General features: G+C 47.7%; 1 protein-coding gene across 1 annotated transcript in view; it reads left to right on the top strand.

The window, feature by feature from the left end:
- Window positions 1–7,809, top strand: part of FH (fumarate hydratase) — a 133,343-nt gene extending 125,534 nt beyond the window's left edge. Inside the window, exon 10 of the mRNA XM_069234690.1 lies at window positions 7,604–7,809. Coding sequence (XP_069090791.1) covers window positions 7,604–7,746 — 143 coding nt within the window. The 3' untranslated portion in view covers window positions 7,747–7,809. The remainder of the gene's footprint in view (window positions 1–7,603) is intronic.
- Window positions 7,810–24,868: the final 17,059 nt, after the last annotated feature.

Here is a 24,868-nt window from a genome sequence, read left to right as displayed (position 1 = left end):
CACCTTTGTCTGAGCTAAGCATTGACATGCCATAATAATTTTCTTCACTTTGATTTAATATTGAGGCTCAAGAATTGTTTGACGGTGATTTAGATGACAATCAATTTTGTTCATTATGTATTTGCTACAACTAATGTCACCACTTGGCCTTGTGGGCATGCGTGGAACATTGCTTCTGGAACGTTCTGGCTGTCATTTTGTATTTGTGTCATGACACACTTACTTTTTCCTTAGCTCTGCACATCTTCAGAAAATGGTTCTCTTTACCATAGCCTTGCATATCTGACCAATGGCAGGACACTTTCTTTCATGTGGAAACGCAAATCCACACCTGAAACGCAACTTCTTTTTGCGTATAGACTTCACTTCGTCTTCTTCAGTCTTTTGTTTCGAATCACTTTTTACACTCATGAATGACTCGTTCTGGGCACTTCTAGCTTCAATGTCTCTCAGTACGATCCTCAGCTCCTCGCAGCCATCAACACTCGCTCCTGTCTAACAGTTTCTCACAGCATGAATGAATCAGACAAGCATCAGTCGATCTCCCTAAGCCGCATGGCTTCTTTGTCATTAAATTAATTGAACTTACAGTTTTTAACTGTGCCGAGTCTTCCCACAAATTCATCAATTGTTTCACCAACTCTATGACGTCCTTGACTGAAAACATGTTGTTCATAGACAATGTTTTATACTGGACAAAACTTGAAATTCAATGCATTCTTAATCTGACTGTGTGTGACGTCATCCTCCGTTCTTGGCATTTTCTGTATGACTTCTTTCATACCATCACCAACAGGATCTTTGAGATATTTGATAATCTTCCTGTCATCAGTCTCTTCAAGTGCATCTATGAAATCTTCAAACTTCTATATCCATGCAATCCATGTATGGCCAGTATTGTGCTTTTTGGCAGTGTTGATTCGTGGTGGTAGTGGATTGAGAAAGGCAGCAGTATTGTAGACCAGTCTAGAATTTACTGACTTCGGGATCAGAGCTTTCCCCGGCCTCTTTGCCTGGTTCAGTTCCATTCATGCCTTCGCCATGCCATTGGCCAGCCTCAGGGTCGTCCTTGATAGGCTCCGTCCGCAGAACGGGCTTCTGCCAAGCTCCTGCCCGCTGTAAATATGAGCCGCTCCTTTTACACAAACCTGGGCACTTTTTTGGGTCCACCTTCAATTGGAGTGTGATGACTCTGTCTATCGGGCTTGTTTAAGTTATCTATTTTTTTTTTATATGTTTGAATTTGTATTGTTATGCACCTGGTTGAGCTCTGCCTTGTAGCACTATTTGGTATCTGGTAACTGCCTTTAATTGCGCCTTGTAAACCTGATTGAATCCACCTTCAATGGTAACGCTTCCTACATTGTATAACGTCATTTGAGCTTGGCAGCGCTGTACTTTTTTGTAGGATCTTGGTTGTAGTTTCTTGACCAAGGATGCATAAACTTTTCCATTGAGCTCTCTTTCCAATCACATGCTTCAGACAGGCTGGAGTTGCACTTTGAATTCACATACACTAACCGTCAACTCAGCACTTTAAAAGCACATGGCACGCAAGAGCAGTTTCCTTGGACCAAGGCAAACTCTCCAAGAGAGCACTTTCTACTTTGAGTTACTTATCCCTATCTTGTTGCCAGTTGTAGCGTCTTCTACAGCCTGGGTCCCGCTGAATAACAGCCGCACACGGAGTTGTAAATAACACATCTTTATTCCTTTGCGCATACCTGTGAACGCCAACATTCTAAACCAAGCTTTTATTGAATTCTATTCTAGAAATTAGGTCACACTGATACGGAGTCCGTGAGGAACCAGAAAGGTTCTATTTTAAAATAATGCAAGACACTGCTGGTCTAACAGAAGCTTTTGTAAATCTAAGGTGTGAAGTCAAGCGCGCCTGGGGATTTAAGAGGTTTTAGCCGTTCTGTGGTGGGGATCATTTCAACTATCTCAGCTTTTCTATGGATTCTGAAAGAGCTAAGGTGAGTTTTGTCACATGTGCCTTTTCCAGATTGGCTGGGATATCGTCTTTGTTCAGATAGCGTGGGGAGTAAAGGGCCTGGTAGAAGTTGCGGACGATAGACACTATGTGGGCATCTCCTGTGACTTCATTCCCATCTGTTTCTTGTATGATTTAAATTCTGTCATTATTTATTTTAGAGTGCAGGCAGTGCGCAAGCATCTTACTACTCTTATTGCTTCGGGTATAGAATTTGTGTCTGAGGCATAGTAGTGTGTGTTCCACCCTGTCCAAGTCCAGATGTTTAAGCTGAGCATCCCTTCTGTCTAGTGTGCACAAGGTCCTTGGGGCACCAGTGCGCTTGTGTATAGCCTCCAGTTCTTTTACTTCACTCTCTAGCGGTGCCTGAATTTCTCACCAGTCGGTTATCACCAGCCAACATGGTTATTATTTTTCCTATGAGTACTCTGTTCAGCGATTCTCATAGTGGTGCCAGCGCAGGCTCTTTGCTATCATTGCCTATCAGGTAGTTGACAGTCCGTGGGTTGAGCGCCCATATATTGCCTGTGTGTTGGATTAGACTATCATGCAGTTTCCAAGTATTGTGAGTTGTGTATTCCCTCTCTACCCTTAGGGTCACGGATAGTGGGGCATGGTCTGATAAAAACTTAGGCTGTATGCTTATGTCTCAGACCTGGGTCCATAGCACAGGGTGCCTAGGAAGTACTCGGTGCACGCATATCTTTTATGTGCTGCAGAAGAGAAGGTTTAATCCCTGTTATTGGAATGCTCAAGTGTCCAAAAGTCCTGCAGGACACACTCGCAGAGCCAAATAAGACCATCCCGGAGAAGGCTTCTGTCTGGCCATAGCAGTGGCCCGACCTGTTGAGTTCAATATTCATCACCAGGTTGAGGTCCAGCCTCCCCCTCCAACAAGTATGGCTGCATCCAGGGTTCGCAAGAACTCCACGAGGGCTTCAGTAATAAAGGGTCTTGTTGCTCTTTAGGTGACTGGACTGATGCTATTGTGATGGGGTGGGGATTGCCCACCCTAATGTGATATGCTTTTGATTCAGCTATTTTACCAAGTTCCTTCCCTCTAAAGTTTTAGCAGAGTAATATGGCCACCCCCTCCTTTTTTACCACTCCATATGACCAAAAACGGTAGGGAAACAGTGCGATTTCATTCTCTGCTTGTCTTTTCAAAGGAAGTTAGTCTAGGAGAAAGCAAATTATGCTCCTGCTCCGCTCCAAGAGAAATAAGAGTGCAGCTCTCTTAGGTGGCTAGTGTAAGCCTCTAACAATGAGGCAGAGGAATTTTATGTCAGTGGTGGGAATTAGAAAATTCCAAGTTGAGTTTTGCGCTCCCTGGTCGAGCATAATGAGAGGCAGATGAGGGGTACCCTGTGTCAGTCGGCATCCTAGGCTGTGGTGTAGTCAGTCAGTGGGTTGGGTGATGCGTTGATTTTTAGTGGTTCACTTTAGATAATGTCCAAAGACCAATGCAGAACATTCTTAATGGGATTGGAGTCTCTTCACAGAACAGAACTCTTGTAGCCAACGCTCCAGTTGTCAGGGACATGACACAGTTCACTGGTGGCATGTCTCCTCTGACAGCTTGTCCAAGACCACCTTTTGTTCTTGCACAATGGTGCTGGGGGTGTGTTTGGGACCTTCTTCGCACTCTGGTATATTTTGGTATATTGAATGGGGTCATGCCCCATTAGTTCTTCTTGGTCATGCCTCATTAGTTCTCCTGGATCATTTTCGGGAGTCCTCCTCAGAAAGGCCCAAAATTTGGAGGGTGTCTGGGAGTTCTAATCTAGTGTAATTGGCCCACCCAGCAAAAAATCTGCAGTGGGTTGCCCCAGCCATAAGAGATATCAGAAAGGTAGTGATAGGGTTGAAGTCGCTGAGGCTTTGGAGAGTAATGGCAGATAGGTCCTGGAACAATGCCAGTTTTTGTCCCCAAAGGGTAAGTTAATGAGTGGCACGCGCTTGTTTAAGAATTGTCTTTTTCACAGACTCTGTACACATGCCAGGATGTTTGATGGCCGCGCGTTATTCCCTCTGGATCGGCCCACATGATGAACCTTGTCTAGCTGGACGGGCTTTTCTGCATCGCTCCCTGGTATTTGCTGAAATTGGGTTTGTACATAGTTTCTAATGTCTGCTCCTTCGGCTTCTTATCCTGATATTGTTTATGCATGAGGGGGTCTCCAGATCCTCTGCATGGGTCTGGCAGTCAGCCTGTCTTTCCTGTAGGTGCAATATTTATTTCTAGAGCTGTTTGATATCGTATCCATGGTATCTTACTATCCTCCTTTGCAGACACTCTGTCTAATAGCTCTCCCAGTTATTGCCTCACTTTTGTAGTTCCTGGGAGAGGTCACTCTTCACTCTCTAGAGATCTGTCATAAGGGAGTCAAAGAGAGACTCCATGAACACTCTTGTAGCAGGTGCTGCATCTTGGCTGGGGTCCTCCCTTGTCTGGCTTTGATTAGAGGACAGGTTCTCCTTGACGGTGGAGTTTGTTTAGCAAATGAGCATGTCCCTCACTTTGTGGTCCTTCTTGCTTTTAAAAGTAGCCATATTGATTGTTGATAGTGGTTCAAGGACCAGTTGAAGTAGGCAATCAAATGATTTACTCCAGCCTGGGGTCCTGGTAGTAGCTTTAGCTAGTAATGCAGGAGGCTCCACTCTTAGGGAGTATTGTTCCAAATGTCTCCTCTCGGTCTGTTTTGGTGACCCTTAACTCGCTTAGCTGCCGACCCCTGCTTCGGGCTCAGGGGCTTCACTTCGGATCCCTTTGGAGGGAGGCTCTGCATGTCTTTCAGGGTGATGCAGTTTCTGTGTTGGTTGATTATTTTATCTGGGCCCAGTGTTGCACCCCCTCCCCCCACTGGTGAGCTTCATAGCATGTGAGGTACTATGTCCCCCATTTGTGTCCCTGTTGGAAAGTGCTCCTAGGGATTGAGTCCTTCAGATGCCCTATAGAGGTCCATGTGCTCTCCTCTTCTGCACCACTAGCTTGCCTCTCGGGCCTTTGGCCACCTCACGAGATCGGAAAGAGCCAAGGTTTGTGCCCCTCTGGCTGTTGTCTTTTATGGTGGGAGGAGCTGGGTTGCAGTGAGGGCTGTCTGGAAGTCTGGCGCACTCTGTATGGGGGGAAGAATTATAGCCCTTTTCTTGGGTCTTGATGGGAGTAGGGGCTTCAAATGTTTCTGTAGGGAGACATAGTTTCTGGGTCGAGGGTTATTATATCAGGGTCGAGTGTCATTCCCTTGTTGGTGAGCTTCTCAGAATCTTGAGGAGTGGGAGGATGGGCCGCGGCAGCGCTGGTGTTTCTCTTTTATAGGGCTGCTGGGTTTCGGTTCTCCAGGCACTCTCTTGGAGGTGGTGAGGGACTTGATACTGTCCCCCTCTGTCCCCAGTGACCTGTTTTCACCATTCTTAGGCGTTATGACATGAGGGCGTGGGCCTGCCTTGGTGTGAGCCATCTCGTAGCCAGGTGGATTCAGCATGGAGGGGAGAAGTATGGCCTTTTGCCAGCCAATGCCCTCACCGTCTCTGCGAATGTCGGTCAGTGCTGGCGGGCTAACTGGTTACTGCTCCAATGTGGCCCAGCATTTGTTCCTGAGTCTCCATGCTAATCACTGCCAATCTGAGAGGGGCCTCGGCCCTTTTGCCACATTGGTCCTCCCGAACTCAGTCGTGTCTCCACAGTCTATCACGTTCACAGGTGCACTGCGGTTCTGCTCGGCTTCTTTCGCCATCTTGTTCACCACGAGGCCTAGCAGCAGTAATTTTATTTATATAGCACTTACTACCCCTGATGAGACGTTGAAGTGCTTTTTAGCAAGTAGCACGCTACTCTGGAACGTGAGAGGAATTAGTAGTGGATTAGTATAGGGAAATATGATTACAGTTTTAGTTACTTTGAGCAGAGGATGTGTGAGTTTGTTAGTTGGTTTGACTAGAGTAATGGTAGCCCTCATCTGTTTGCCCACAAGTGCTGCTCCTGCCACTATGCTGCTATTATGTGGCTTCTGTGAGGGTCATTACAGCTGCAGCCACAGAATATGTCTCCCATATTGCCTCGGGTAGCTTTTATTTGATGGGGTAGGCAGAGAAGCACTCAGGACAACATGTGCGCCAGCCATCTTGACCACACACCCCCATATGAACCTCTCTGACTGAAAGTTTCACATGTTCTGCTCTCTAGGCTGGGACCGTTTTTCTATTCATTTGGAGCAGTCAAGGCGTTTTTGCAGTCCCTTTTCACAAAGACCGCCCCCCTCCCCCAAAAAAATGTAAGATACTTTAACATACAGCTTCGCTCTTCCGTGTTGTTTGAGTGCTGGGGTAATGTGTGGAGAGGCTGTGAAAACAAAGGAGTAAATTGGAGAGACAGAACGTGAAAGGAAAGACCTCTCACCATCCACCATGCACTTCTCACACACATGCATTCTCCCATCCATAAAAATATACTATCCATGCTTATCCATATCTCGGCCATAGGCAGCCATCCACACACATCTCTTTCACCGCCCACACACGTTTCCATCCACCCACCTGCTCACTCATTTTTCTCAGACTCGCCCTAACATCTGTAGTCTCTGGCATTTACTCTCTCTCTGACACAAACATTTCTTGGCATCCACTCACACAACTGTACCTGGGTTTTCATCTATCATCTCAGACCTATGCATTCATCCATCAAACCCTTGTGTACATCTACTTCCTATACTATGAATTCATCCTTAGCCCACGCGTGCATATAGTCAAACATACCACTGTGTTCATTCATGTATTCATTCATCCACCCACACTCCTGCATTTGTCAACCCACATCCCCCCACCCAAACCCACGCTTTCATTCAGCCGCCCCATCCATTGCTTGCCTCACCCACGTTCGTCTATCCACACTTTTCCATTTATTGTTCCACCAGCATCCATTTGTCCTTTGTTTATCCACGTACCAACGTCCGATCATCCACACATGCACTTCTTTAGTTATCCTCCAAATATGCGCTCATACAGCTGTCCACCCATACCGTCACCTGCATACTCATGTGCATTCTCCTATCCATCCGCACATAGGCACTCTTGTATCTACTCATCTTTCGATCCACCTCTAAATTTCAATGGCTAAAACGGGATCCATTCCACCGACTCACGTGTGCTCTATTCCCTCTGCATACACGTAGTGCTTGTTGGTCAGAGAATAAATGTGTTCCCTATGTGAACTTATTTGTGTTTTTTGTGTGTACACGGATGGCAGGATGCTTGTTGTCTCCATGTGCCTTTGTCCCTGCCTGTCCTTATGTGCCTGTAAGTCTGTGGATGTCTGCGCGCGCGCATGGCTGTTTGTTTTCATGCGTTCGTGTATGCGGGCCCACAGTTTTTGCAGGTCCTGCGGGTTTCCAAATCGTTTTTTTCTCTGATTTGCAATGACTTTGCACAAAACAATTTTAACAACCACAGTTTCTTCCATGTTTGTTATTTTAAAAGTATGTTTGCACATCTGCAAGTCCCTGTTTTGACGAGTAGTAAGAGGTTGCTATCTCGTACACACTGGCTAGTGTGCACCTTGCATTTTAATTTTAAGTAAGTAATTCATCCCCGTTTTGTTTTTCATTTCAGGATATGACAAAGCTGCTAAGATAGCAAAGACTGCTCACAAAGAAGGAGGAACACTAAAAGAAACCGCTATTAAGCTTGGTTACCTTACAGCCGAACAGTTCGACCAGTGGGTGAAGCCCGAAGACATGCTTGGCCCGAAGTAAAACCAGCAGTGCACAACGGAAAATACTGAGCTGAATTGTACAAAATAAATATTTTGCTGTGTACCACGGTGTGTCTTTGGTTATTTTTATATTTGTGCACTTTGAATCAATCATTTCTTAGAAAGGTGGGCTGTTAGGAATACATGCTTGCATTTCATCTCTTCACAAAAAACAGAATGCCACCTTGTAAAATAATTTTAAAAAATGGACTCCGACACTGGCATGAGTATTTAGAGTATTTAGTATTTAGAGTGAGGATCAATCGTGCTGGTTGTAATCGATCTCTTAATATTCCTCTTGGTTTGCCTTGTGACCTTATATAGAAGAATCGTTGATGAATTGAACTGTTCATAATACATGGATGCACCAAAAATGAATCTCGTGTACAGGTGCAGCGGTAAGGCTGGCCCGGGAAACTAATAAAAAAAAGTCACCGTTTGAGGGACTTTAATAACTATATTTAATTACCTTTAATTATTAATAAAATATTCATCGAGACTTGCAAGGGCCGACAGGAATGCACAATACTTTACTTTTGATAATGGATGGGACCCATGGTGTAAGGGATCCCACGGGTCTTGTATGATTCCCTCCCCAGATATTTTTCTTTTCTATACCCCCATTGTAGACCTTTTTTTTTATTTTTTATTTTATTTTTTATTCTTATTATTTTTTTAAACATTAGACAAGTAAGCACATTACCATGACAGCGCCACTATCCACATGGAGCTTTAAATGTGATATATCTGTAACATTAATACGCGAGGATGTATACAAACATACTAGACAGCAGTGAACATTAGGAGGCTGTTAATGGCACAACAGAGGGTGTCTGTAGTTGGTCAGTCCTATGAGGTTGGGGAGGAGGCATGTGTCGGCGAGCTGAGCACAGGGGAGGGTAAAGCGCGAGCCAAAGGATGGCGGCGTCCCTGTGTGTCCGGTGGTTCCGAACCCTCGAGTATTAACATATAAGCACACAGTGGCTGCCAGATGTCTCTTAGGCGCGAAGTAGGAGCCTATAGGGAGGCGTAAACCTCACTGGTTGTGTCACAAAATACAAGACTTCTAAGCCATGTCCATGTTGTGGGGGGAGCCTTAGATCCCCAAACTAGGGAAATTTCGCATTTAGCCAATAGGAGAGCCATGGTTGTGTAGCTCAGAAAAAGTTTGACAATGGATTCCACATGGCCCAGCAGAGCCATCAGTGAGCTGAGGCAACCAGGACATCCAGCATTGCCGAGAGGATAGTAAAGAGCTCTCTTCAGTATGTAGACACCCGGTCACATGTCCATGTCATGTGGAAAGTCAGCGTTTTCAGCAGCACATTTCAAACAGGTGGAGGGTCGCGTGGAATCAGATTTAGCCAGGGCACAGGGTGTTACATAGAAATTCTATGGAGGAGTTTATAATGAAGAAGCTAGTGACTCTAGTTAGGGGATACTGTATGTGTCTGGGAGCAGTAAGCATACCACACTTTGTTGGCTAAACGATACCCCAGCTCTGCCTCCCATGCCTCTCGCACCTTACGATACCGAGCTGGAAGAAGAGCCAGGCAGGTATGATATAGCTTGGAAATTAAGTTGTGGCTCGAATCAGTCATGATGATCTGAGTGAGGGGGACAAAGTCTGCTGGCGCAAGCGGGTAAGTGGGGAGTGTACTCTGCAGGTGATTGAGAACAAAATGGCCCATGTTAGTTGTGGTCCGAAAGTGGGCATCTCCTGTCCGCGAGAACACATGGCCATCAGAAAAAAGGTCACCCATGACAATGAGGTTATGGGAACGGAGTGTGGAAAGCACCCATTTTTCTTTTGTAAGTGGGAGTCATGGGTTGTCCTCCAAAGGGAGGGCTGATTAGTATAGCAAGGAGCATGCCAGCAGGCGCACCAAACTATGTCACATACAGCAAGCTGTAACTAGAGGCTGAATGTCCGTGGGGTTGAGGGGGATGCCAGAAGGGAGTAGAGACCGCAGACGGGTGGGAAATACTTGGTCTCTCTCTGGGATGGTATATGGCAGTCACAGATCGGGGTGGTACCAATTGTATGCATAATGGCACTATGTGGTTAGGTAGTAGAATTGAAAATGTAGAACACCAAAACCCCCACTCTCATACGGAAGGGTTACTATCTCCAAGCAGACGTGTGGGCATCTTCCCACCCATATCAACCGTGTCAAGGAGCTCCAAAGCATTGTGAAGGAGTTAGTAAGGGAGATCAGAATGTTGACAAACAAATACAAATACAAAAAGCATGGGTGTACTACCATTTTAATCAATGATTTTCAGCCCACCGGAGACAAGGGGAGGCAGACCCAGCATTCTATCTGGGTGTTTAACTAACCCAGCACAGGACCATAATTGAGGCGGATTATTTGTTCACTGTACTTAACCTGGTCATCGCACATGGAGAATGGAAACTCACAGGTAAAGGGGATAGTTATGTTTGCGAGAGGAAATATTTATGATCTGTTCAAGTTTATCTTGAGCTCCGAACATCTCCCGAATACAGATACCTCCCGAAGCACTGGATTCAGATTGGTCAAAGAGTGTGAGAGAAATAAAAGGATGTCGTCCGCATAGATGGAGACCAGCAAAGGGCCTGTCTTGAATGTCAGTTCTTTCTTATAAATGGAGGGCAAAAAGATCCATTGCAATTATGAAAAGGAGACGGGATAAAGGGCAGACCTGTCTCGTCCCACTAGCAATGGGAAAGGTACAGTGTCAGTGCACAGTTAATGCAAAGTCACGCAATCCGGTTGCAATAAAGCTGCATTATCAGGGAGATGAAGCTGCGGGGCATGCCCAGCTTACCAAGGACGGCTTCCAAGACAGGCCATTCCAGAGAATCAAAGACCTTCTCTGTGTCCGAAAGGACAATTGCTGCAGGGGGTCTTGGGAGAGACTGTGGAGATTGGCAAAGACTGTACGAAGTTTGATGGATGTAGATTTGTGGGGTACAAACCCAGTTTGGGCTGGTGATATAATCTCTACCAGGAGCAGAGACAGTCTAGTGGCAAACAGTTTTGCCAGGATTTTGATGTAAAAATTTAGCAAAGATAGGGGCCTATATGAGTCACAAAGTGTGGGGTCTTTATCCAGTTTTAGCAGCAGTATGACCACTGCTTCCCAGGGCGTGAGAGGTAGCACCCCAAGCTCCAAGGCTTCCTGATACATGTTGAGTAGGTGGGGGATCAAGAGATCTTCGTAATTTTTGTAGAAAATACCGGTAAGTCCATCTGACCCAGGTGCTCTGGTTTTGTTTAGGCCATCAATGGCGAGCAGGACCTCCTCTTCAGTAAACAGTTCACTCAGGTATTGCTGCTGCGCAGAGCACAGCTACACCAAGGCCACCTCGTTGAGGTATTGTGTGAGCTCAGGAGTGCAAGACAGGACCTGGGCAGTATAGAATTCAGGGTAGTAGTCAAGGAGCTGTGCCTGCACATCAGAGACCCCGAGGCCATTGCACCATCAGGCAGTCGCGGTTCAGGAATGTATGAGAGGGATCTGGGGGGTCTGAGGAGACAAGCCAGCATGTGACCTGGTTGATCACCTGCACCGTACCTACATGCCCTGGCGTACTTGCCTAGAAATTTAGTTTCACATTCTGGAAGTTTTCGGAACTTGTCCATAAGGTGGGACCGTGCCTCTAAGGATGCCTCCCCAGTCTGAGTGGCATCCTCCTAGACCAAGTCAGCTAGTGCCAGCTCCACCTGGGCAATGTTCCCACAAATGGAACGCAAGATCCCGGATTTTTTAAATATGACGATCCCTCTCATGTAGGCCTTGATGGCTTCCCACAGCACCGCGTTAGGGGGTGCTGTGGCCATGTTAGTGGTGAAGTATTCCATGATGGCCTTCTGGAAGTCCGAGCAGAAAGTGTTGTTGTGTAGGGCCATAAGAGGGAAGTGCCATGGGCACTCTATATAGTCTAAACAAGGGATGTAGAGCTCAAGACGGACAGGGGATGGTAAGATAGTGTGTGCGGAAGGTGTGTGATGCAACCGATCCAGGGTATTACTGAGGAGGATGGGAGTCAGAAATCGATCCGTGACCAGGTGTTGTGTGGGGCAGAATAGAATGTGTATGGTAGCATTGTAGCGGGGGACATACGGCATTCGTCGTGCAGTGAGTGCACTTTGCAAGTATCCCGGAGTATTTGTAGGAAGATTTGTGTGAGTGGACGTGGTGTCCAGTTTCATGTCCCGAAGAAGGTGAAATCCTCCCCCCCCCCCCCTTCCAGTTAGTGGTCAGCTGGTTCTCTGTTGATGTGGGATTGCGTTGTGCGAAAGAAGTCGGGTGTCGATGTTAGGGAGTATATGTTAAGTAGCACAACCTGGCAGCCCGCTAAAATGCCCCACACCAGAAGAAAACTGCCCTCCAGGTTCACAACGGTGTTCTGGAGATGGAAAGGCAGATTCCTGTGGATGAGAATGCCAACCCCACAGGAATAACAGCTGTAGTTTGAGAAGTAGTGGTGGGGTCCCCATTGCTTAGCAAATGTACAGTTGGAGGTGGGTGGCACGTGGGTCTCTTATAAGAAGATGATCTGCGCACCGTGTAGAGTCGAGTATTGCAGAACTTGTTTCCCCTTATGAGGGTTATTGTGGCTTCTGATATTCCAAGATAAAAGGGCAGAATGTGTAGGCCCTGTTTAGGGTCTCAGAGCCGGGCCACCCAGGGCACAGTCAATTCCCCTCAAGACGGTATTGTTCTAGGTCAAGAACCCTGTGTTGCCTAGGTCCGACACAGCAGAAAGACTGCAAAAGGTCCAGGATAGCAGTGGCAAACAGGAAAAGCATGCGGTGCAGTTTCTGCCCTTTGACAGTAAAATGTTTGTGGTATTACTAGTAGTGCAACTCCAGGGCGGTTCAGGCGGATTCAGCGTTTTGCAGGGTGTCCAGGTGCAAAAGCTCATAGCTAGCATGGCGATGACTCCGGGTGCTCTGCGATGCCGGGCGGGCGCCCTGCAGGGAAGGCGGCCGCCAACAGTTCAGATTTGAAAGCCGGAATAGGAGGCAGAATTTGGCGCGGTTCGGGAGTTTGGTTCGGGAGTGCTGGCATACATGAGGGCTGGTATGTTTGGGTTAGACAGGAGGCAGAACGTGAGCTGCACCGCACGCCTAACACGGCCCGTGCCTCAAGCCTACCTGCGGCCACTGTCAAAGCAGGGCTTCCGAGGCACATGGCAGGGCCAGCATGTAGGCCGCAGTTCAGATGCGGCACACATAGGTGTCGAGGCGCAGTACCGGTTCTGCCACCTCTGCCAGGCATCATGGGCGTAGGAAGTGTGGGGGACGCGGGGGATATGTCCCCCCCAGATTTTGGAGTGGGGGGGGACACAGGGGACAAGGGTGGGGGGGAAGAGGGGACAGAAGAATTTTCCTTTCTCCTGTAATTCGCAGGGCCATTAGCGCATGAAAGCGCTACCTATATGGCCCTGCACTTGACCTGTGACCTGGCTCCAGGACACTCGCCCTCTGCCCTTTTGTTGTGCTGCAGCACACCAGGGATTCTTTCTCACCATGCCGTCACAGCTGCCTGCAGTCTGCACTTCTGAGAACAAAGGGAGAGGAGAGGCCCTTTGTTGATTGCTGTGTGCATCCAGTCCCTCCTGAGCCCGACCCTTCCTGTCCCTTGAAGATCGATCCCTGAAGACAGCAGCAAGATTTGAGAAGGTAAGGAGGTTTGGGTAATTAAATAAACTATTGCTAAGTAACTCCCTTTCTTTTTAAATACAGTGCTGTGTTGCAGAGTATCTCCCTTTCTAAAAACAGTATTGTTGAGTTACTGTGAGATATGAGCAGGGCAGGCTTTAGTGGCACCCTGTGCGCCAGTGTTTGTTAGGGACCCCCGTTCTATCGCCTCTCTCTCACTCTCTTCTCTCCTCTGTCTCCAGCTTGCCTGCCCCAGTGCTAATTATTGTCCCCTAAGTTGACATCCTGCCCCCCCCCAACATTTCTGTCCCCTGTCTCTCCCTTAGCCTTCCTGGTATTTGTGAAAGCCCGCTCTGAAGGGCAAGGGCTGTCTGTAAATCTCATTTCCTGCCAATGGCATGTGGATGCGAAGCCAGCACTGTGGCAGCTCACAGGCTTTACAGGACTTCACAGGCTATGGTGGAACAGAGCCTGACACTGCTGAATAGACAGCGGAGAGACCAGCACACAGCATGGGTCCCAGGAAGAACCAGATGGCCTAAGATGGACAGGGCTAGGTAAGGCAGCTAGGGCGATGCAACCGGTGCTGCCGCACTGGGTGCTGACTTAGGATGGGGGTGCTATGTTTGCAAGTATATTGTGACTTTAAAAGCACCTGCTGGATGTTCCTTGCCACCAACAGTTTTCAGGCAACAATAAAAATCTTAAGATAATTCTGGTGATTAATGGTCATTCTGGAGAGAGACTGAAGTTTTGTCTAGTGGAAGTTTTGACTCATCATAACGTACAGGGTTACTATGCCTGCTACAAAGGCCGTCTACATGCAGATCACAAAGTGTATATAATGTGAATAGGTCAGTGGGTTTCTGCTTTTGTCAGATGCAGAAAAGTACCCTCTTTTTGGCATGGTTACCCCACTTTTTGCCTGTTGTCAGTATGTTTTGACTGTGTTCACTGGGATCCTGCTAACCAGGACCCCAGTGCTCTCTCCCATTAAATTTGGTTGCTTGGACCACACACACACCCCACTTGGCATACTGGTGCCCCTTATAAGTCCCTAGTATATGGTACCCAGGTACCCAGGGCATTGGGGGATCAGGGGTTCCCATGGGCTGCAGCATTTATTATGTATTATGCCACCCATAGGAGCCCATGTAAACTGTGTCTGCAGGCCTGCCATTGCAGCCTGCGTGAAAAGGTGCTTGCACCCTTTCACTTCAGGCCACTGCACCAGGTCACTGTAAGTCACCCCTATGGTAGGCCCTCCTAGCCCAGAGGGTAGGGTGCAAGTACCTGTGTGTGAGGGCACCTCTGCAGGAGCAGAGGTGCCCCCACGAACTCCAGCTCCATTTTCCTGGACCTCGTGAGTGCGGGGACGCCATTTTACGCTTGTACTGGACATAGGTCCAGCTACATAATGGTAACTCCGAACCTGGGCATGTTTGGTAACAAACATGTCAGAATCATACCCCAATACTATTGTCAGTATTGATTGTATGATTCCATGCACTTTGGGGGCTCCTTAGAGGATCCCCAGCATTGCTCCTACCAGCTTTATGGGGTCTTCCGAACAGCTCACGCTGCTGCCACCCCTCAGACAGATTTCTGCCCTCCTTCTGCTGCTTGAGCAGCTCATGCCCAGGAAGGCAGAACAAAGGATTTCCTTTGGAAGAGAGAGGCAACACCCTCTCCATTACAAGGCTTGGGAGGGGTAGCCTCGCCAAGCTACTAGTATGCTCTGAAGGGCACATCTGGTGCCCTCCTTGCATAAACCAGTCTGTACCAGTTCAGGGACCTCAGCCCCTACTCTGGCGTGAAACTGGACAATGGAAATGGCGTAACCACTCCCCTGTCCATCACCACCCCAGGGGTGGTGCCCAGAGCTCCTCCAGGTGGCCACTTGATTCTTCCATCTTGAATCTAAGGTTGGCAGAGGCCTCTGTGAGAATCTGAGTGGCCAGGTCAGGGAGGTGACATCACAGCCCCCTCCTAGGTGGTCACCCGGCTAGGTGACCAATCCCCCTTTCTGGGCTATTTTGGGTTTCCCTCTTGGGTGGGTCCTCAGATTTGACGTGCAAGATTCCAGCAGGACTCCTCTGCAACGTTTACTTTGACTTCTGGCCACTGGAACCGCAACTGGACTTCACAGGAACCTACAATCTGCAGCTCCAGCGACGACTTTGCCACGCAACATTGTTTCTCCGACTCCTTCCAGCAACTGCAACATTTGCCCAGCTGTGCTTATTCTGAGGGCAGCAAGTCTTCAGTCTGCATGAGAAGAAAGAAGGAAAATTCCTTGAAGTGAAGGAGTCACTTATCTGCATCCGCAGGCACCAACTGGAACAACAACCGGCTGCGTGGATCTCCTCTCCTCTCCTCCTGAGCTGCGTGGATCCTGCATCAGGGGTGGTAGTCTGGAGTGGTCTCCTTGGTCCTCTCTACCAGCTGCCCAACTTTGGAGTAGGTAGGTCCTTGCCTTCCCATGCAGGACAGTACCCCCATGCACCGCATCTCTTGCAGCTACCCCCGGCACTCTTCTCCGTGAAGCACAGCCCTCAATGTGCTTCGCCTGTGAAGTGGGATCTCTCTTCAGGTGTGCTGTGGGCCTCTCTACAGCTCCTGGGCTCCTTGCCTTTAGGTCTTCTGTGGGGGCTGCCTCTCCTCCTCCAGACTCTCTGCCTTGCTGATGGTCACCTGAGACTCCCCTCCATGGGTTGAGTCCCCCTGGACCTTGCTGGTCCCCGGTAGCTCCACTTTTCTCCTACTGCGACATTTGCTTTTGCCAAGGCTTGTTGGTGGGTTTTCCACACCACAGACTGACTGCAATTCTTCATCTGGCGTGGGACGTCGACTGCATCACCTAGGAACTCTTCATCTGCTCCAGTGCTGCATTGCTGACCATCTTTGTCTCCCCGTCGACCAACTCCTGCATACACAGATGGGTGGGTTGTGGCTCCTGCCACAACCGGACCATCCTACGTAAACTGGACTTGGTGCCCTTCTTTTCCAGGTCTTACTCTTCCAGGATCCACCTCTAGTTTCTTGCAGTCTTGTCTGCGTTTTGCAATATCCTTCTCTGAAGTCCTTTTGGTGGGTCAGGGAAAAAACTGTAACTTACCTCTTTTCTCCTGGTCGCTGGGGGGCACTCTGGTACTTACCTTTGGGGTTTCCTAGTTCCTCCAGCTCCCCTCTACCAATTCTACTTCCTTGGGTGGGGACCCGGCTTTCGCATTTCACTTTCTTAGTATATGGTCTGGTCCCCTCTAGGCCTTCAGTATTGCCTATTGCTTTTCACTGTTTTCTATTGCTTTTTATGCCAATTTGTGATTGCTGCTGTACATATAATAGTGTGTTACTTACATCCTATTGGAGTATTGCCTATCTAGTGTTTTAGTGTTTGTGTTACTGTAATAAGGAACCTTTATTTTCGTAACACGTGTTTCTTTCATGTGTGTAAGTGCTGTGTGACTACAGTGGTATTGCATGATCTTTGCATGTGTCCTAGATAAGTCTTGGCTGCTCATCCACAGCTAACTCTAGAGAGCCTGGCTTCTAGACACTGCCTACACTTCACTAATAAGGTGATACCTGGACCTGGTACTCACCACACACAAGGCCAGCTTCCTACATCAGAGAGCTCCTTTTTTGTCCCCTGCAATTTACAAATGAAAACTGAATATAGAACAGTGAGCAATGAACTCATCAAAGAGCTGCATGCAAACATCAAGGTATAGATTAGAGCGTCATGATTTCCCCCCACTTTTTGATTAACTTAATGTTGCAAAACAAGTTGATTTGAGTGCAGTTCTTATTATTAAAGAGAGCCCCCAACCATGGTGTTATGTTTTAAATTCTGAGTTTGCGCTTCTCCAGATAAAGCACTCTGAAACTATACCTGCTACCAGTATGGATGACCTGTGACACCTACACCTTGTAGTCCTCTGTCTTATGTAACATTTCATATACACTGATTTACACATATACGATGATTGTCTCTGCATAATGTCTGTGTGATGTAAAGTGCTTTGACACCCTAGACTGGTATGAGGGATGAATGATAGAACAACACATGCGTATATCGTGCATGCCTTAACATCGCGGTCTCAACAATGACCGTGTCTTTACTACGCATGCCTTTACAACGAATTTCATTGTAAAAGCATGTTTGGTAAAGGAACATGCGTGGTAAATTCTCCCTACCCTGCCCCCTAACACCTGATACCATACTCCACCCATCCAAGCACTTAAAACTGCCCCTGCCCTGAGCCCTAAACCCCCCTGCCCTGAGCCCTAAAAGTAACCCTGCCCTGTCCTAAAAACTACCCCGACCCCCACTCTGAACCCTAAAACCTACCCTGAACTGCTCTAAAAACTACCTTGATGCCCCTGCCCCCACCCTGACCCCTAAAACCTACCCCGCTCTGTCCTAAATACTACATGACCCCCACCCTGTACCCTAAAACCTACCCCACACTGTCCTAAAACTACTTGAACTCCATGCACTCCTCCTGACCCCTAAAACCTACCCCACCCTGTCCTAAAAACTACCCCGACCCTACCCTGACCTAAAAATTACCCCAACCTCCCACTCTAAACCCGGCCACAGCCCTACTTACCTCTCTCTCCTCTGCTTCTTCCTGTTCCACCCGGACAGCTAGACCGCTATCTATGCTGTAACCACGCATATGTGTGGTAAAGATATGTGTGGTAAAGGCATGTGTGCTAGACCCATATTTGTGGTAATGGCAGCATGGTCAATGCATTGCATTGCATTGATTGCGTTGTAAGGGATATTTCCCGGTATGAGTGGTGCTATAAAACGAATGAAATGCATCTGAGAGAGAGTGGTGATGGATAGTAGTGATGGAATCCGTGGCAGAGGTGGTCACTGGGGGGCACCAACAAACAATGTCGCACAGGGCGCCACCAGCACTAAGGACGGCCCTATCAGACAGCACAGCAGTTCACAGGAACGCGGCAGCACAGAGACTGCCACTTGACAGTCAGACAAGGACCTAGCAGCAATCATAGGCCTTACTGGCCTTCATAGGCAGGCGGAGACCCAGAGACTTATACAGCCTGACTAATAAGAAAGCTCCCAACAGGCAGCACAGTGCCTGGCAGGCAGCACAGGAATCGACAGGAAGCACTGCGCCCAGCAGGCAGTACAGGCCTCTTAGGACTTCACACAGGCGAACAGCATCACAGAGCCTGTCGCTGCCTAACAGGCAGCAAAGGGCCCAGAAGACAGGGAATTGCAGGCCACACAGGACTCGACTGGAAGCGACTGTCTTCCCCATCTCCCCCCACCACGGCAACCCTTCTGGGTGCAAACTTTGTGCAGGGGGCCCACCTCAAGGTTGTCCCTGTCCCCCCAAAAAAATGTGTGTCTCCTACGCCCCTGCCAGGCATCCAGAAGGCGAGTTGGGTCACTAGAGGAGCACAGTTGTGCGGGGACGTGGCGTTTCCGCCAAAATAAGACTCCGATCCGGCGGGAGCCCTAACGCTAAGCAGCAATGATGGTCGCTGGCGTAGCCACGCCCCATCCCCATTTTAAATCGTCACTTAAAACGAGGACAAGCCCTTCACCCCAGCGGGAGCCTTTAATGAATCATTCCCTTCCATCAGTTTTGACAAAAATAAATGTCACGATGCTGTGGAGGCAATAAGGATCAAACCGAGCTGCTTTAAATGGGTCATGTGGTTTGTTGCAGTTGGATGTATGAAGATTAGCCAGACCACAGGTGAGTACAAGCAAGAGGGAATTCTGAATAAAAGAGAGCTTCTCTTTTAGCTTATAGAGCAGGGAGACTGCCATGCTGTGATTTGCCTATCAGTGCAAATCCTTCACATTCGGAAAACTCAATTTTATTAAAAAATCTAATATTTACATCATTAAAGTAACTGAGGCGTGTGCACCGACTGTGCCTGCATTCCCGATCACACAACAGCCAGTGTCCCACATTCCATCAGTGTTAGGGAGTATAAGAACCTAATATGCAGCTATCATACATCTGGTCAATGGTCTCCGTCATTGGTAACAGTAGTCAAGAAAAATAAATCCTCGACAAATAGAATACTCAACAGTAGCTGCCATACAACTATTCTATTCATGCATTTTTTTCTGTTGCTATGTCAACCTATTGGCTCCCGACTGATGGGAAAGCCAGATGTTTGTGAGGGTTATCCGATTATAGTGCATGGAGAAACTTTTTTTTTATTACAGAGACTTCTAAACTCGAATTCCTCACATTTTGAAAATTGCCCAGCCATCAGATTGGATCTGCACGCCAATGGCTCCGAGTTAATCTTGTTAGGTTCTTGTTCTGTTCTTGACATGCAAGAGCTTATTTAGGCGCCACCCATGCGCAATGACATCAGTTCCTTTCTTTCGGTGCCAACACATGTAGATCCAGACCTACCTCTCGGCTCATTGAGACACTTCTACAAACAATTCTTACTAAAAAAACAATGTGTAAGGGAAATATGTCACCTCCCAAATCTACAAGGTTTGAACACTCGGGGGAATATTGCAAACAAATGTTTGTTGCTGACCCACATGTGGTTTGCCTTTGGTGCCTAGGGTAAAGACTCTATTCCAAGGCCTGCAGTGATTGTGCTTTGACGCACCCCAAGGCCATTCGAGACCAGGAAGTGAGACCATTGGAATCAGTCAAGATTTAATGATAAGTGCCGGTCCCGCTCACAAGGTCGCTCCCACAACCGGTCTGTGTCACAATCAAAGCTTTCTTGCAAATCCAAGAAGAAGGGCAGTCCAAGCAGGACTCTGCCCTGTCCCACCATTCCTGATCCCCTGAGAAAGCGCAAGTGCATCATCGTGCCTTCTGCTCACACTCCCGAAGTCGCTCTTCTTGGGAATTAATTCTGGTACCCCTTTTCTGTGGCTTCTGTGACTTCTAGAATTTCCAGGGCCATTAGTGGTGGTGCAGCAAAAAAAAAAAATACTTTTGCAGAGCCATGCTGCAGGTTTTTGGCACACTACAGGTTCCCTCTGATGCACATGCGGGCACTCAACAGCCGAGAGGCCTCCCGATCAGGCTTCATCTGACAGGTCGGACCTCAGCACTTGCTTGGCCCTCTGGATCCACTCGTGGCTCAGACCAACTTCGGTACCAGGTCCCTCCAACGGTGATGCTGGGGTATTGACTCCAGATGATGATGACCAACCCATAGTGCTGTCTAATGTCAAGGAGGCGCCACTTCGACTGAGGCTGCACATTCATTTATCTGAGCTGCAAACTCTTTACCGCTCACGTGATTCTGTTACAGTGCCTTTCCGCGCTGGAAGGGCCTATGTCCTTTACAAGTTATTTGGCACAGGGTCCGATAATGGGCACTATAATGCTGGAGATAAGATTGCCAACCCTTATCTAGAGGACTATTGGTTTGAGGGCTTTCAAGACGCTAGACCTTCTAAAACACTGGACCGGTTTCCCCCCAGGGCCTACCACAGAAGACTACACATCCTTTGCTATGTTTATGCAAAGAACGGCAGATGTTCTTGATCTTCAACCTTCCATTCAGGGAGTTAAAACCAACTTTCTGACATAGGTGTTGGACCCCTGCCAGTCTATACACTGTTACTGTTACGGCTCTTACTGATACACTGTTATGTACCTGGGCCAAACCCTTCTCAGGCCCACCTGTGCTTTGCCATACGCCATCACCCTGCTCCTGGTAACCCAGCTTTCCTCACCAAGCACCGCACTCCTGAGAGCCTTATGGTGCTGGTTCGGTCATTAGAGTAAAACAAACCGTTTTCCAACTACTCTCCCTGACCGGGAATTGAAGAGAATAGAGACTTTTGGTGAGCAGGATTTTTCCTACACAAGTTTGGCCCTCAAGCTGTGAATGTCAGCTGCCTGTTAGGCTGCTACTCCCAAGCCTAGTGGGACTTCTCAGTGACCAAGGGATTGACCATGGTGCCAAAAGAAGCCTGGGCCATACTTTCCCAGTCAGTTCAAGATGGTAATGATGTGGCCAAGTTTACCATGCACTGCGGACCAGATACTACTGGCTATTGGCACCAGTGCGGCCATTTGTAGACACGCTAAGATGTGATCTTCTGGCTTTTTGGGAGACTTCAGGCCAGTCTTATCGCAATGCAGTTTGATAGCTTCTGACGTTTTGGAAATTAGGCAGACTCAATCCTGGAGCTCTTCAAATACAGAAGGGCCACAGAGCGCTTCCTGGGCCTTTCTGCCCTTTCACACCACCGGCACCCGCATTTTCCCTCCGTAACCACAGGAGAGAGCAACAAGAACAGAGTGTAACCCAGTCTACTGCTGCCCCAGCTGCCACCCCCAAGCCTCTTTAGCATATCCTTAAGGCCACACAGCCAACCTGTTGTTTGCAAGATCAAATTTATTCTGCCAGGGTGGCAGGCGAGAACTTCTGAAAAGTGGGCCCTGCAAATTGTTTAGTGGGTGGAAATGAGACGGAGGACCCCTTCAAGCTGAATGACTAACAACACAACCAACATCTAACACTGTTACCCCCCTCTATGGCTCCTTTCCAAACGAGCCTGCACTTGTTGCTGCAAGAGCAACAGGTGATCCTCCGTCAGCCAGTCCTCAGATGATAGACAGTGCAGCAGGGTGTCGAGAAATGATAGGAACTGCCCATGCAACAAAGTAATTTAATGTGCAGCTCCACTGACCCTCCCACAGAAGCAACCTACCTGTCAACTCACCCTAATTTGGCGAGTGTTACCCTGTTTTTAATGATAGTCACGGTCATAAAAAGCAAAATGCTTTCTTAGGCCAGTGAAATTCAGGCCCGCCAAATTTAACCTGGAGAATACTTTAATGCTTTTTAGTTTTATTGGATTTCCATTTTGTTCTTTCTTTCATTATACTATTGAGAGTGTGAGGATAAATGGATGGATGAAAGTCTGAGGTTGGATATGTACATGGACAAGGTGAATGGACTGGTACATAGATTGATTAATAATGAGGTGATAAGTGTATGAGAAATGGAAAAGTGGATACATGAGTGAAGACGGACTGATTGATGGATAGGTTAATGCAACAATAGGTTGCTAAATGAGTAGGAAGGTGAACAAATAGATGTGTGGGAAGATAGATGAAGCGAGTGCAAGCATAGACAAAGTAAATGACAGGACAGTTGGATAAATTAACTTGAGAATTGATGGATAACTAGGGATGAGGCTGTAGCTGTGTTAAGATGGTCTGATGGATAAATGAGTGTATTGATGGATTGATAAGTCAATGCTGAGGTAGGTGATTAAATGGGAGCAAGGATGGGCAGAGGGATGGTTAAATGAATGTCAGGATGGATGGATTAATGAACATGAGACTGGAGAGATAAATGTTTTAGGATGGCCAGGCAGATGGATAAATGGGTGGAACAGATTGATGTCTAATCTCCGACTTCCAAGGGGGATAAGAAGGCACCAATAAACACTGGGGCTGATTGACAAAACCATTGGAGTATGTAAAGGAGTACTACAGGAGTACTCGCTTAGGTACTCTTGTTATGTTATATTGATTTGTAGAGCGCACTAATCACCCGCAACGGAATCCAGGTGCTTGGACAAGTATGCAGGTTTGTGGTCCTCAACGTGCTTTTAAAAAGAGCCAGGTCTTCAGCTTCTTGCAGAACTCAAGAAGTGAGGAGGAGGCTCTGGTGTGTTGAGGGAGGTTGTTCCATGTCTTTGGGGCAATGTAGGAGAATGAGCAACCACCAGTTTAACGTTTGTGGTTGTGGGAAAAAAGTGAGCATGAGGCAGAGCATAGGGGTCTGGTGGGTTGGTGAAAGTGTATGTTGCTGTTCAGGTATTCTGGTTCTGTGTTGTGTAGGGCTTTGTATGTGTGCTTGAGAAGTTTGAATTGGCTGCTCTTGTAAATGGTGAGCCTGTGAAGCTTCCTAAAATGTGGTGTGATGTAGGTGCTGTGAGGGAGGTCAGGTGTGAGTCTTGCAGCAGTGTTTTGCATGGTCTGGAGTCTGTGTAGGAGTTGTTTGGAGATTCTGGCATAGAGAGTGTTGCTGTAGTCCAACCTTCTGGTAATCGGTGCACGTGTCACAGTCCGTCTGGTGTTATGAAGCAACGATTTGAAGTTTTTTCGCAGCCTGCGTAGGATGTGGATGCAGGAGGTGCAAACTGCCTTGACTTGAGCTGTTATGTTGAGCTTGTCATCTAGGATGATGTCTTAATTTTTTCCGGGTCTGTGGGTTTGCGTGTTTGTCCTCATGCTAACTGCACCAAGTGAAGTCTCATTGGGAGGTTGTGTTGCTGAAGACCATTTCTTCTGTCTTGTTGGATTTGAGTTGCAGGCAGTTGGTTCACATCCAGTCTGCTACCATGGTCCTGGAGTTGCAGAAGTTGGTTCTGGTGGTGGTTGTTTTGTCCGTCAGGGAGAGGATGAGTTGAGTGTCAGTGGCGTAGGAGACGATGGTGATGTTTTGTGATCAGGTGATGTTGGCGAGTGATGTCATGTATTTGTTGAAAAGGGTGGGGTGAGGGATGATTACTATAGGACTATGCATATCAATTTCCTGGTCTCTGATCTGAAGGGTGGCAGCCTGACCCTTTGGGTCCTTCCTGTGAGGAAGGAACAGATCCATTTGAGAGCAGGTCCTTGTCTGTACATCTCGTGGAGTCTTCGGATGAGGATGTTATGGGAGACAGTTTTGAAGGCTGCAGAGAAGTGGAGCAGGATGAGGGCTGCTGTTTCTCCTCAGTCCAGGATGATTTGAATGTCATCTGTGGCTGGGATGAGTGCTATTTTGGTGCTGTGGTTCTTTCGGAATCCTGATTGAGTGTTGTCTAGAAGATGGTGAAGTTGAAGTAGGTTGTGAGTTGCATGTTGATGGCTTTCTCAATCACTTTGGCTGGATAAGAAAGCAGGGACATGGGTCAGATGTTGCTCAGTTGATTTGGGCAGCTGTGGGCTTCTTGAGGAAGGTGTTGATTTCTGCAAGTTTCTATTCATCCGGGAAAGTGGCGGACATGATGGAGGTGTTAATGATGTGGGTCAGGGTGGTGCTCATTGGTGGTGTTTATAGGTTATAGATGTGGGGGCATAGGACCGTTGGGGTCCCTTATTGAATGGTCTGCATGATTGCTGCTTTGTCATTTCTGGTGGGGGCTGTCCGTTCAGTCAAGTATTCATCTTGGATGGTGGTGAGTAGGTTAGCAATGAGTTCTCTGGGGTTGTTGTATGAATTTGCTGTAGATGTTTTAAATGTTACTGTGGAAGAAGTTGGATAGGTTGTCACAGAGTTGCTGGGAGGCAGCAAGGTTAGCGACAGTGGCAGAGGGTGAGGTGACATTCTTAGCAATTGAGAAGATCTCAGGGCAGCTGTTGGAGCTTCCTTTGATGTAGTCCACTAGAGTTTTTTTTCTTGGTCCTCTTATTTGCTGATGATGGTATCTGAGTGCAGTCTTGGCGATAGTTCTGTCAGTTTGGTAGTGTCAGGGCTGGC

Source organism: Pleurodeles waltl, chromosome 5 (assembly GCF_031143425.1).
Source record: "Pleurodeles waltl isolate 20211129_DDA chromosome 5, aPleWal1.hap1.20221129, whole genome shotgun sequence".
In the NCBI taxonomy this organism is placed as follows: Eukaryota; Metazoa; Chordata; class Amphibia; order Caudata; family Salamandridae; genus Pleurodeles; species Pleurodeles waltl.
Note: the sequence above shows the minus strand (reverse complement) of the source record. Positions and strands in the feature narration are given on the sequence as shown.